Source organism: Ranitomeya variabilis, chromosome 2 (genome assembly GCF_051348905.1).
Source record: "Ranitomeya variabilis isolate aRanVar5 chromosome 2, aRanVar5.hap1, whole genome shotgun sequence".
Classification (NCBI taxonomy): Eukaryota; Metazoa; Chordata; class Amphibia; order Anura; family Dendrobatidae; genus Ranitomeya; species Ranitomeya variabilis.
This window is the reverse complement of record NC_135233.1, coordinates 877,648,730-877,661,546: the sequence shown is the minus strand read 5'-3', so window position 1 is coordinate 877,661,546 and position 12,817 is coordinate 877,648,730. Positions and strand designations below refer to the sequence as shown.

Sequence of the window (12,817 nt, the reverse complement as noted above, 5' to 3'; positions counted from 1 at the left end):
CGATTTACCAACGATCATGACCAGCAATACGACCTGGCCGTGATCGTTGGTAAGTCGTTGTGTGGTCACTGGGGAGCTGTCACACAGACAACTCTCCAGCGACCAACGATGCCTTAGTCCCCGGGTAACCAGGGTAAACATCGGGTTACTAAGCGCAGGGCCACGCTTAGTAACCCGATGTTTACCCTGGTTACCATCTTAAATGTAAAAAAAAAAAAACGTACATACACTCACATTCCGGTGTCCGTCAGGTCCCTCGCCGTCCGCTTCCCGCACTGACTGAGTGCTGGCCGTAAAGTGAAAGCAGAGCACAGCGGTGACGTCACTTGTCTTCCAGTGGATACCGCGTCGCCAGGACACACTCGTACCACAGCTCCTCTCAGGCCACCCACGTTATTCCAGACCCTGTCTCAGTCGGATCCTGTGAGCCTGCATCCATTTACCTCCTGATTAATAGCACTGGCAGATTAACACTGCCTCACCATCTACCGCTCCAGTAGGCAGCACGTTCCTGAAGAAGGCCAACAAAGGCAGAAACGTTTATCTTCTCTTTTGCTAATAAATCCAAAAGAGATTCACCATAAGTTGAGTGCCGGGTTTATTTTATATTTTTAAAAGGGTTTGAGCACGCCATCACTTTTGAAACACCGTTTTGGAGTGGATATTGTATGAAAATGTTTCTAGAAGATTGAAGGGATTGCTCCACAGACTTCAATCCCATTACACATGGTTACTGCCAAAATCTTCCTTCTGGCACCAACTTCTTAAGACCTTACCTGTCCACTTTTAGCAGTGGGTTGTCCAGATTCTCTTGGAGTTTCTCTGTCCTGCTTGATGCCGATTTTTATAAATTTTATTTGCCAAAACTATTCATATGGGTCCTCTAGAGGGTTCACATCACATGATATGAAGGCCTGTCTTAAGCTTATTAGAGACCAATTAACATAATGGCAGATAATTTACAGAATAAGCAGCTTTACAGTGCATTGTTATAGGCCCTGAGATTAAGAACATAAATGAATTCTATGCATTAACATAATACCGTTGTCTTTCTTAATTTGACAGATATATTTTTCATTCTTCTACCAATACAATTAGCAGTTTGTCTTTTTATTCTATTTGCTGATATTGAACGCATATATAGAGGCTTACAAGTGAGTATTGCAATCAATAATAATAATAATATATTTTATTACATTCATTTACTTTAGACCTAGAATTTTCACCGAACTGAAAATAATTTAATTTTTTTTATACTATATTTACTGCCATTAATGTAAAAATATATTATCAGTATATTTCAATATGCTATGCACTCTTAGAAAAAAAAATGAAATTCAAAAACCAGGAAGGAAAGGTTGTGAGGTTATAGAAATTACAGAATTGATAAATATATTAATAATATGCAAATTATAAATAAATGGACACAAATTTTCCAAAATATCAAAATGTATACACTATCCACTATTAGCATCATGTACTTAAAATCCTTGGCATACTATCAATAAGGTTATTTATATTTGCCTCGGGACTGTTCTGTCTGGCTGAATCACTTGGGCAGGCAAAAAATGTGTACAACAACTCTGGAGACATTTCAGGCCATGGGATCACTTTTAGGTCACACAGGCTGCTCACAATAGCATGAGCAACATATGACCTGGAACTGTAGCATTGAAACATGAGACTCTGTAGAAATGGCCATAGAACTGATTACACAACCAAATCAATGTATCACTAAGCTGTTAGTGTACCTGCAATGAAAACTATAGGAATTTGGATACCATTCATTATGCCACCCCACAGTTTAATCCTAGAAGGACTGGTGTGAAGTTCTCTAGTAAAGGCCTCCTCATGACATTGCCCTCATGGTCTCCAAGCCAATCTTCGGCTATCATCCAACACAAATGCTCGGCACAATAAGTGTAATTGGGAGAGGTGGCATGGTGTCATTGGATCATCTGTAGCTGGACATCTGTTTGCACTGCAGTGTCTTGGAAATGTCTTCTAAAGGTTTCTGCAGATATTGTGTGATACCTTAGATTTGGTATTTGATGACCATATTCACTTGCAGTACAAGATCAATCAGTTGTGGAACCAGTCATGTGGTCATTTTTTCATTATCCTAGGAGCTGTTTTTCAACACCACAAAGTGAGACCATACATTGCTTACATACCCTAAATGTGCTACATTGCCTTCATTGTCTCCAAACTTATCCTATAGAGCATATCTCAGACATCATTGGTCAGCAATTGTATGGGGATCTGCCAGTAGTGGATCTTGATGATTTGTGTGACAAAAGTGCACTTATCTATAAAGAACATTCCTGAGGCAACCATTAATAAGCTAATTGACAGCAGCCATTGTGTGTAAGTGACTGTATTCCTGTGCATACACTTATACTCGATGCTGAGTAAATCAAAATGTTATGAAAATATTCTTGTCATTTTTTTTATCATTTAACTATCAATAAGGGCAATCTGTCACCACATTTGACCTATCTAAACTATTAATATGGTCATACAGGTTATAGACTGCTAAAAAAAAGTCCTACCTGTGTGTCTCATTTCAGCTGTGTTGTTGCTGAGAAATCATCTTTTATCACTGTATATTAATGACCTCTTCTAGGCTCTGGAGAGGAGTTAACAGTGAAACAAGTAACTAACACAGAACAGGAGAAATTAAATTTGTCTTCTTGCAAACACATTTTTGCTTCTCTGTCAGCTCTGCTGTCTTGTAACAATATTGCAGCCCTGTCTACCTGTGAGCTGGAAGCTGGAGCTGAGAGGAATCTGCAAGATCTGTTAGTTATAATCACACACAGCTCTGCAGTGAGGACAGGAGAGCAGAGAGTGTCCATTACATATTGCACTGGTAATTCCAGCTTTCATGTAAAACAAGCTCTGGAGGCAGAGTTATCTCCAAGCACCATCCGCCCCAGAGGATGGAAGAGGTCATTTTTATAAAGTGATAAAATATGATTTCTCAGCACACACAGGGATGACGATTTTCAGCTGTCTATAACCTGTATGCTCATATTAGTAGGTTAGATAGGTCAAATGTGGTGACAGATTCTCTTTAACATGTCTATCAATGCTAAGAGTTCCATAACTCCATGACTTTTTTTCTCTTGGTATTGCAATTTCAATGTTGAGTGTATAGATTCAACAAGTTGCGCTTTGTATTTGCTCTTTGCCAAGGCAAAAGGCAACACAGGGAAATTGGTTAAGGAAGATTACATAAATGAATAAATATTCAGATAGTTATATTCTTTAAATGGAATTTGCTTAATTATAATATTTTGTGTGTTTTTATCTCATTATAGCTTGTCTGTACTCCCACTATCTGGAGGGTAGCGATTCTAATATTGTTAATCCTTTTCTTTCTTATAACTTTCATTGTTGAGGTAAGATGACCAATTATAAAACTATAGTGTTTCAAACTATGTTAATTTTTTTTCACAATAATTATGGGGTCCAAATGAAAAACTTGAAATGTGCAACAAAAAGCTGCAAAAATAAAACTGTTTATTAACACCACTTTACTTGTACATCAAATTATGTATGCATGGATGTGAACCTTACAAGATGGTGCCGTTGTCCAATTTAAAAAAAAACTGTACAAATTTGGTATTGCTACAATTATGCTGACCAGCCCTATTGAATAACATTGGTCCGACTGCTTTTCTTCACGAATAGCACTGGGACAAAAAATATAAATATAGTCATGTGAACATGGTCTTCCAGGCAAGTCCGTGTGTGGCTAATGGATTGCAATCTTGGACTGGTTGGTCTGCTTTGTTATACCATTAATGATGTTTGTTGTTATCTACTTATATTTGTGTATTGCATTTGCACTTTATTTGGGTTTATTTTGATACTTAAAAGATATGTAAAACCTCTTTCACACTAGCGTCGTGCACTGCACGTCGCTATGCGTCGTTCTGTAGAAAAAACGCATCTTGCAAAATTGCTTGCAGGATGCGTTTTTTCTCCATAGACTTGAATTAGTGACGCAGTGCGATGCATTGCCACACGTCGCAACCGTTGTGTTGCATCGGACCGTCGGCACAAAAAAAGTTACATGTAACGTTTTCTTGTGCGTCGATAGCGTCTTTTCCGACCGCGCATGCACGGCCGGAACTCCGGCCCTGCCTTCCCGCACCTCACAATGGAGCAGCGGATGCGATGTAAAACAGCATCCGCTGCCCCCGTTGTGGGGCGCTTCCACACTATGCGTCGGAGCGCTGCAATGTCACATAGAGACGTGCAGTGTACGACGCTAGTGTGAAAGTAGCCTAATGGAAAAAAATCCGTCACTCGGCAGGTGGAGACGGCCATATTATCTGCCCGAATAGATCAAAATTGCAACTGACACAATGTTGATAAAAAGATGCAGTGTTGTTCAAGCAAATATGGGATTGTATGAGTTTTCCCAAGGAAGTAGTGAAGAGGAAGACTACACCTAAAATAAGCAAATAATTAAGTAGTTATGTGCAACTTAGAACATTAGAAAAACTGCAATAAATATAACTTAGCTCAATATAGAACATAAATAATTTTTATTATAAATAAATACAAAGAGAGATAAAAATAAAATAAACGCATGTTGGGAGACAACACAGCAAGAGAGAGTAGTAATCAAAAGTAAAATATATTTAGTGACAACACACTGTTTATAAGGAAGATGGATAACAATGACCAAGCATCTACAGTACAGTAAATGCTTATGGAAGGAAATTCCACATAATAAATGTAGATTCATAAAGTGGCAATAAGGCTTACCCTTGTATACTCCTCCTGCTAAAATGGCTTCAGCCCCAGATCCGTGAAAACATTGGATCACACCCGGAACTATGTTAGGCTGGGGTCACACATGGCGTAAGACAATACGCCACGTATTATACGTCCGTACTACGGCCGTAATATGGAGAAATGTTCCCAAAATAGTGATCCGTAGTCAGGGTGTGTCAGCGTATTTTGCGCATGGCATCCTCCGTATGTAATCCGTATGGCATCCGTACTGCGAGATTTTCGCGCAGGCTTGCAAAACCGACATCTAATGGATTTATGTGCTCAAATGTTCGGGAAAACATATATACAGTATATATATATATATATGTCATTGTGACACATATATATATATTCTGTATTTAGATTTCAATCAGCGCGATATCTGTGAACAGCCGGTAATTCAATTGCCGGCTTTTCATTTCTCCTGCACAAACCCGACAGGATATGAGACATGGTTTACATACAGTAAACCATCTCATATCCCCCTTTTTTTTGCATATTCCACACTACTAATGTTAGTAGTGTGTATGTGCAAAATTTCTGCGCTGTAGCTGCTAAAATAAAGGGTTAAATGGCGGAAAAAATTGGCGTGGGCTCCCGCGCAATTTTCTCCGCCAGAGCGGTAAAGCCAGTGACTGAGGGCAGATATTAATAGCCAGGAGAGGGTCCATGGTTATTGGCCCCCCCTGGCTACAAACATCTGCCCCCAGCCACCCCAGAAAAGGCACATCTGGAAGATGCGCCTATTCTGGCACTTGGCCACTCTCTTCCCACTCCCTGTAGCGGTGGGATATGGGGTAATGAAGGGTTAATGCCACCTTGCTATTGTAAGGTGACATTAAGCCAGATTAATAATGGAGAGGCGTCAATTATGACACCTATCCATTATTAATCCAATTGTAGGAAAGGGTTAAAAAACACACACACATGATTGAAAAGTATTTTAATGAAATAAACACAGCGGTTGTTGTAATAATTTATTGTTCTCTCAAATCCATTTGCAGTCCCTCGCTTGGCAACATAATAAACGCACAAGATACATACCTTCTGATGTACTGTCAGGTCCAACGATGTAATCCATCTGAAGGGGTTAACTAATATTACAGGCAGGAGCCCTGCTAAATGCAGCTGTGCTCCGTGCCTGTAATCCCCGGCGAATGAATGAAATGTAGGTCATTGACCTACATTTCATTCATTCGCGGTGAGGCGCCCTCTGGTGGATGTTCTCATGAACTGCAGCCTGGGAACTTTTTCCCACGCTCCAGGTCATATGAGGACATCCACCAGGGGGCGCATCACCGCGACTGAAGGAAATGTAGGTCAATGACCTACATTTCATTCATTCGCCGGGGATTACAGGCACGGAGCACAGCTGCATTATAGCAGGGCTCCTGCCTGTAATATTAGTTAACCCCTTCAGATGGATTACATCGTTGGACCTGACAGTACATCAGAAGGTATGTATCTTGTGCGTTTATTATGTTGCCAAGCGAGGGACTGCAAATGGATTTGAGAGAACAATAAATTATTACAACAACCGCTGTGTTTATTTCATTAAAATACTTTTTAATAACGTGTGTGTGTGTTTTTTAACCCTTTCCTACAATTGGATTAATAATGGATAGGTGACATAATTGACGCCTCTCCATTATTAATCTGGCTTAATGTCACCTTACAATAGCAAGGTGGCATTAACCCTTCATTACCCCATATCCCACCGCTACAGGGAGTGGGAAGAGAGTGGCCAAGTGCCAGAACAGGTGCATCTTCCAGATGTGCCTTTTCTGGGGTGGCTGGGGGCAGATGTTTTTAGCCACGGGGGGGCCAATAACCATGGACCCTCTCCTGGCTATTAATATCTGCCCTCAGTCACTGGCTTTACCGCTCTGGCGGAGAAAATTGCGCGGGAGCCCACGCCAATTTTTTCTGCCATTTAACCCTTTATTTCAGCAGCTACAGCGCTGAAATTTTGCACATACACACTACTAACATTAGTAGTGTGGAATATGCAAAAAAAAAGGGGATATGAGATGGTTTACTGTATGTAAACCACGTCTCATATCCTGTCGGGTTTGTGCAGGAGAAATGAAAAGCCGGCAATTGAATTACCGACTTTTCACTAACAGCGCTGCGTGTTTCTCGCAAGTCACACTGCTGGTCCGTGTGGAATCCGTATTTTTCTCGCCCCCATAGACTTTCATTGGCGTATTATTTGCGCAATACGCTGACAAACGCAGCATGCTGCGATTTTGTACGGCCGTAGAAAGCCGTATAATACTGAACCGTAATATACGGCTAATAGGAGCAGCCCCATTGAGAAGCATTGTGCCGTATGTAATGCGAGTTTTACGTACGTAGTTTTTGCGCTCTTACGTACGTAAAACACGCATGTGTGACCCCAGCCTTAGTCTATGGGGCAGTGTACATGTCCAATTTTTCCTTGGATAGAGTCTGTCTTGATCTAATATTCAGTCATGCATGAGTCCGTAAAAATCATTGAACTTCACTTGCATGACTTCTGAGTGCAGTCCGATTTCTGCGCACTGACACATGAGGAAGATAGAGAGATGTTGCTGTCCATCTTCTTCTCATCTGAGAGAATCGGAGCACTCTCTGATCACAGTGTCATATGCATACTGTAATTGTCTCGATTCTCTCAGTTGAGAGTATCTATGGCAGTTTGCATGAGCCCTTAGGTAGATAATGAGGAAAATCTTTATTTGTGTAGTGAAATACACAGTGCAGAAATCATTTGAGAATTTTTTTCTTAATGACCTTTATCAAAAATACACTGTAAGAAATAAAGTACAGCAGGGGTGGACATATAATTGGTGCCGCACAGGAAACCAAGAGGTAAGGGGTAACATTTCCACCTCAAAAGTACATTATTATTATTATAATTATTTATTGTTATAGCGCCATTTATTCCATGGCGCTTTACATGTAAGGAGGGGTATACATAATAAAAACAAGTACAATAATCTTAAACAATACAGGTCATAACTGGTACAGGAGGAGAGAGGACCCTGCCCGCGAAGGCTCACAATCTACAAGGGATGGGTGAGAATACAGTAGGTGAGGATAGAGCTGGTCATGCAGCGGTTTGGTCGATCGGTGGTTACTGCAGGTTGTAGGCTTGTCAGAAGAGGTGGGTCTTCAGGCTCTTTTTGAAGGTTTCAATGGTAGGCGAGAGTCTGATGTGTTGTGGTAGAGGGTTCCAGAGTAGGGATGATACGCGAGAGAAATCTTGTATACGATTGTGGGAAGAGGAGATAAGTGGGGAGTAGAGAAGGAGATCTTATGAGGATCGGAGGTTGCGTATAGGTAAGTACCGGGAGACGAGGTCACAGATATATGGAGGAGACAGGTTGTGGATGGCTTTGTACGTCGTGGTTAGGGTTTTGTACTGGAGTCTCTGGGCAATGGGGAGCCAGTGAAGGGATTGGCAGAGGGGAGAGGCCGGGGAATAGCGGGGGGACAGGTGGATTAGTCAGGCAGCAGAGTTTAGAATAGATTGGAGGGGTGTAAGAGTGTTAGCGGGGAGGCCACAGAGCAGGAGGTTGCAGTAGTCAAGGCAAGAGATGATGAGGGCATGGACTAGGGTTTTTGCAGATACTTGGTTGAGGAATGTACGGATTCGTGAAATATTTTTGAGTTGAAGTTGTCAGGAAGTGGAAAGGGCTTGGATATGTGGTTTGAAGGAGAGATCAGCGTCAAGGATTACCCCGAGGCAGCGAGCTTGTGGGACTGGGGAGAGTGGGCAGCCATTTACTGTAATGGATAGGTTCGTTGGGGGGTCGCGTAAGATGGGGGAAAGATGATGAATTCTGTTTTGTCCATGTTAAGTTTCAGAAATCTAGCAGAGAAGAAGGATGAAATAGCGGATAGACATTGAGGGATTCTGGTTAGTAGGGAGGTGATATCTGGTCCAGAGATGTAGATCTGTGTGTCATCAGCATAGAGGTGATACTGAAAGCCATGAGATTCTATGAGCTGTCCCAGGCCAAAGGTGTAAATGGAGAAGAGCAGGGGCCCTAGGACTGAACCTTGTGGGACTCCGACAGATAGGGGGCGAGGTGAGGAGGTGGTGTGTGAGTGGGAGACCCTGAATGTCCGGTCTGTTAGGTATGATGAGATCCAGGATAGGGCCAAGTCTGTGATGCCAAGGGATTAGAGGGTCTGTAATAATAGGGAATGGTCCACTGTATCAAAGGCAGCCGACAGGTCGAGGAGGAGGAGGACAGAGTAGTGTGGCTTGCTCTTGGCGGTTAAGAGGTCATTGGTGACCTTAGTTAGGGCAGTTTCAGTGGAATGGTGTGATCGGAAGCCAGATTGTAAGCGGTCAAAGAGGGAGCAAGAAGAGAGATGGAGGACAGTTCAAGGAAGACGTTTGGTTCCAGTAGTTTGGAGGCATAGGGGAGAAGTGATATAGGGCAATAGCTAGATACAGAGGATGGGTCAAGAGAAGGCTTTTTGAGGATAGGTGTGATGGAGGCATGTTTCAAGCTTGAGGGGAAAACACCAGTTGTTAGTGATAGGTTGAAGAGATGGGTGTCAGGACTCTGAACATTTTTTATTAACTTTTTGTGCATTACTGCCCTTTTCTAAGATGGCGTCTTTGGTCTCATGTGCACTGTGTCTTCCTGCTATAAAACTCCACCCCAGCCTTCAGTCTGTGCTAGAGTATCCTGTAATAATTATAGGGGATAACTCAGGAGACTCTTTGCGTGGAACAAGACAACTACAGGACACAGTTTTATAAGTGGTAAAGTCTATATTATCACACGGTGATTCAAACAGGTGCAGAGAGAAACTCAAGTCCACAACACTTGGTGCAAATATCAAATGCAGCTCAGCAGTCTATAGGAAACTTCAGAGGAAAATGCAATCATGCAGAAAGTCTATGAAGCACAATTATTCTTGAGGATACTTGACACGAATAAGTCCTTGCTTAGTCCAAAACACAGATGAATATGCTTATAAGGCAGTTCAAATAATATCTTATCTCAACCATAGAGGTCTGGGTAATAGTCTCAGGTTCTTGCAAAGCAGAAACAGCTTACATGTCCAGCAAATGAAGATGGAAGTAAACACGAGCAGCAGATGAAGGAGGATTACTGGAACTGGTGTATGCAGCAGAAACTCAGAGCAGAGTAGCAGGATCACAGGAACAGGTATATAGCCAGGGAGTCACCAGAGGTCAGGAGCTGGATGCAAGGCAGAATACTCTAGCACAGACTGAAGGCTGGGGTGGAGTTTTATAGCAGGAAGACACAGTGCACATGAGACCAAAGATGCCATCTTTGAAAAGGGCAGTAATGCACAAAAAGGTAATAAAAAATGTTCAGGGTCCTGACAATGGGTTGGGGTTGGGATGAAGACTGTGGTGAGGTTTGGGATGAAGTGGGATGGGAGCGGGTCAAGTGCACAGGTGGTGAGATGTGATCTTGAGAGTAGAGTGGAGAGTTTATCTTCTGTAATGGTGGAGAAGTTGGTTTTGGAGGTGGAGGGCTGGGAAGTCGGGAGGAAGGGCTCTGGGGGTTGTTGACCAAAACTGTCTCTGATGTTCTCAATCTTCTGCTTGAAAAATGAGGCAAAGTCTTCAGCTGAGATAAGTGGGGAGGGAGGAGGTGCTTGGGGATGGAGGAGAGAATTGAAGGTGTTGAATAACTGCTTAGGCTTGTGAGACAGGGAGGATATGAGAGATGAGTGTGCCAGGGCTGTCTGTTGATTTGCGAGCTTTGGTATGTGTAAGTGGGGCAGCAGATTCCAAAGCTACAGCTATTGTGGAGTAACATAGAGCGGCAGCATTATCCGCATTGTGTACTGAACTTATTTCTCTGAGAGGGAGGAGGGATTCAGAGAATGACTGTAGGTTAAGATGTTTAAGATTTCAGCGAGGGTATGAAAGTTTGTGAGGTGGGGATTGTAGACATGGAGTGGAGAGGGAAGAGAATGTGAGAAGGTTGTGGTCAGAGACAGGAATAGGTGAGTTAGAGAGCTTAGATAGGGAGCAGAGGCCGTTGAAGATGAGGTCCAGTGTGTGACCATCTTTGTGGGTGGCTGTAGAAGACCATTGAGTGTAGATGACATTTTGTATTATGATGAGCTATATGTTTGCATGCAAAGGGCCAATATACTGTTTTTGCATAGGAGCCAACTACTGTCTGTGTCCACCAGTGTAGTAAACTCTAAAAATAAAGTAATAAAAAACATACCGTATAAGCCGAGACCCCTAATTTTGCCACAAAAAACTGGGAAAACTTAATGACTCGAGTATAAGCCTAGGGTGGAAAATGCAGCAGCTACCGGTAAATTTCAAAAACAAAAAGATACCAATAAAAGTTAAATTAATTGAGATGTCAGTAGGTTAAGTATTTTTGAATATCCATATTGAATCAGGAGCCCCATATAATGTTCCATACAGTTCATGGTGGGCTCCATAAGATGCTCCATATTAAAATATGCCCCATGTAATGCCACACAAAGGTTAATAATGGCCCCATAAGATGCTCCATAGACACATTTGCCACATACAGTACTGCATAAAGGTTAATAAGGGCTCCATAAGATGCTCCATAGAGACATTTGCCCCATATAATGCTGCACAAATGGTGATTATGTCCCCATAAGATGCTCCATAGATATTTGCCCCATATAATGCTGCACAAACGTTGATTATGTCCCCATAAGATGTTCCATAAAGATATTTGCCCATTATAATGCTGCACAAAGGTTAATAAGGGCTCCATAAGATGCTCCATAGAGACATTTGCCCCATATAATGCTGCACAAACGTTGACTATGGCCCCATAAGATGCTCCAGAAAGATATTTTCCCTATAAAATGCTGCACAAATTATGATTATGGCCCCATAAGATGCTCTATTAAGATATTTACCCCATATAATGCTGCACATGGCCCCATAAGATTCTCCATAAAGATAATTGCCCCATATAGTGCTGCACAAACGTTGATTATGGCCCCATAATATGCTCCATAGAGATATTTGCCCCATATGCTGTTGCTGTGATTAAAAAAAAATTACATACTCACCTCTCGTTGATTAGGCCCCCGGCAATTGCAATATTCACCTGTCCTCGTTCCGGCGCTGCTGTGTCTTCCGCATCCTCTCCACTAAAATTCAGGCAGAGGGCGTGGACTAACTACGCCATCGCGCCCTCTGACCTGAGCGTCACTGCAGAGGACGCGGAAGACGGAGCGGCGCCGGAACGTGGGACAGGTGACTATCACGCAATGCTCCCCCTCCCCATTATACTCACCTGCTCCTGGCGCGGTCCCTGCATGTCCCTGGTTCTCCGGGCGCTGACAGCTTCTTCCTATATTGAGCTGTCACGTGGTACCACTCATTAAAGTATTGAATATGCGGCTCCACCCCTGTGGGAGTGGAGTTGGGTCCATATTCATTGCTGTAATGAGCGGTACCATGTGACCGCTCAACGCTGGAAGAAGCTGTCAGCCAGAGACCATAGGAGATGCAGGGACCGCGCCAGGAGCAGGTGAGTATGTAAAAGCCGCTGCTCCCCCTCCCCCGCCGACCCCCCCAGGTACAATGAATGAAAATCTTGGCTAGTACTCGAGTATATATGGTAACTGATAATTGTGTGAACATTCTGAAAAAGCGGACATAACCATTACAAAACACGTCCACAGATTTGCTCTAGGAGATCATACAACCTTATGTGAAAACAGAATATAGCAGTACAAAACAACAGGAAAAAGAAAGTAGTAATCTGTGACTAGATCATATAAGAAGCAAGCAGCAAATCCATATAGAAATGGTGTCTAAAATTTAAAGAACTTATATGAGCATGTAAAATAGGAATCAATGTCCACCGTAGTGTGTAAGGTAGGCTCTAGGGTCGTAAATAGACTGGATCACTGCCTTCAGAAGATCAGGATAAAGTCCAAATTGGATGTGCTGGAAGGAAAGCACAACTGGTTAAAATGGACTCACCAGGCACTGGAAAGGATAAGTGACAGCCATTGATGACTGAGTAACGTG

At 42.5% G+C, this 12,817-nt stretch overlaps 1 protein-coding gene across 1 annotated transcript in view; it reads left to right on the top strand.

The window, feature by feature from the left end:
* Positions 1 to 12,817, top strand: part of LOC143808073 (putative cation-transporting ATPase 13A4) — a 370,353-nt gene that overhangs the window by 335,114 nt on the left and 22,422 nt on the right. Inside the window, exons 28-29 of the mRNA XM_077290330.1 lie at positions 1,066 to 1,154; positions 3,324 to 3,404. Coding sequence (XP_077146445.1) covers positions 1,066 to 1,154; positions 3,324 to 3,404 — 170 coding nt within the window. The remainder of the gene's footprint in view (positions 1 to 1,065; positions 1,155 to 3,323; positions 3,405 to 12,817) is intronic.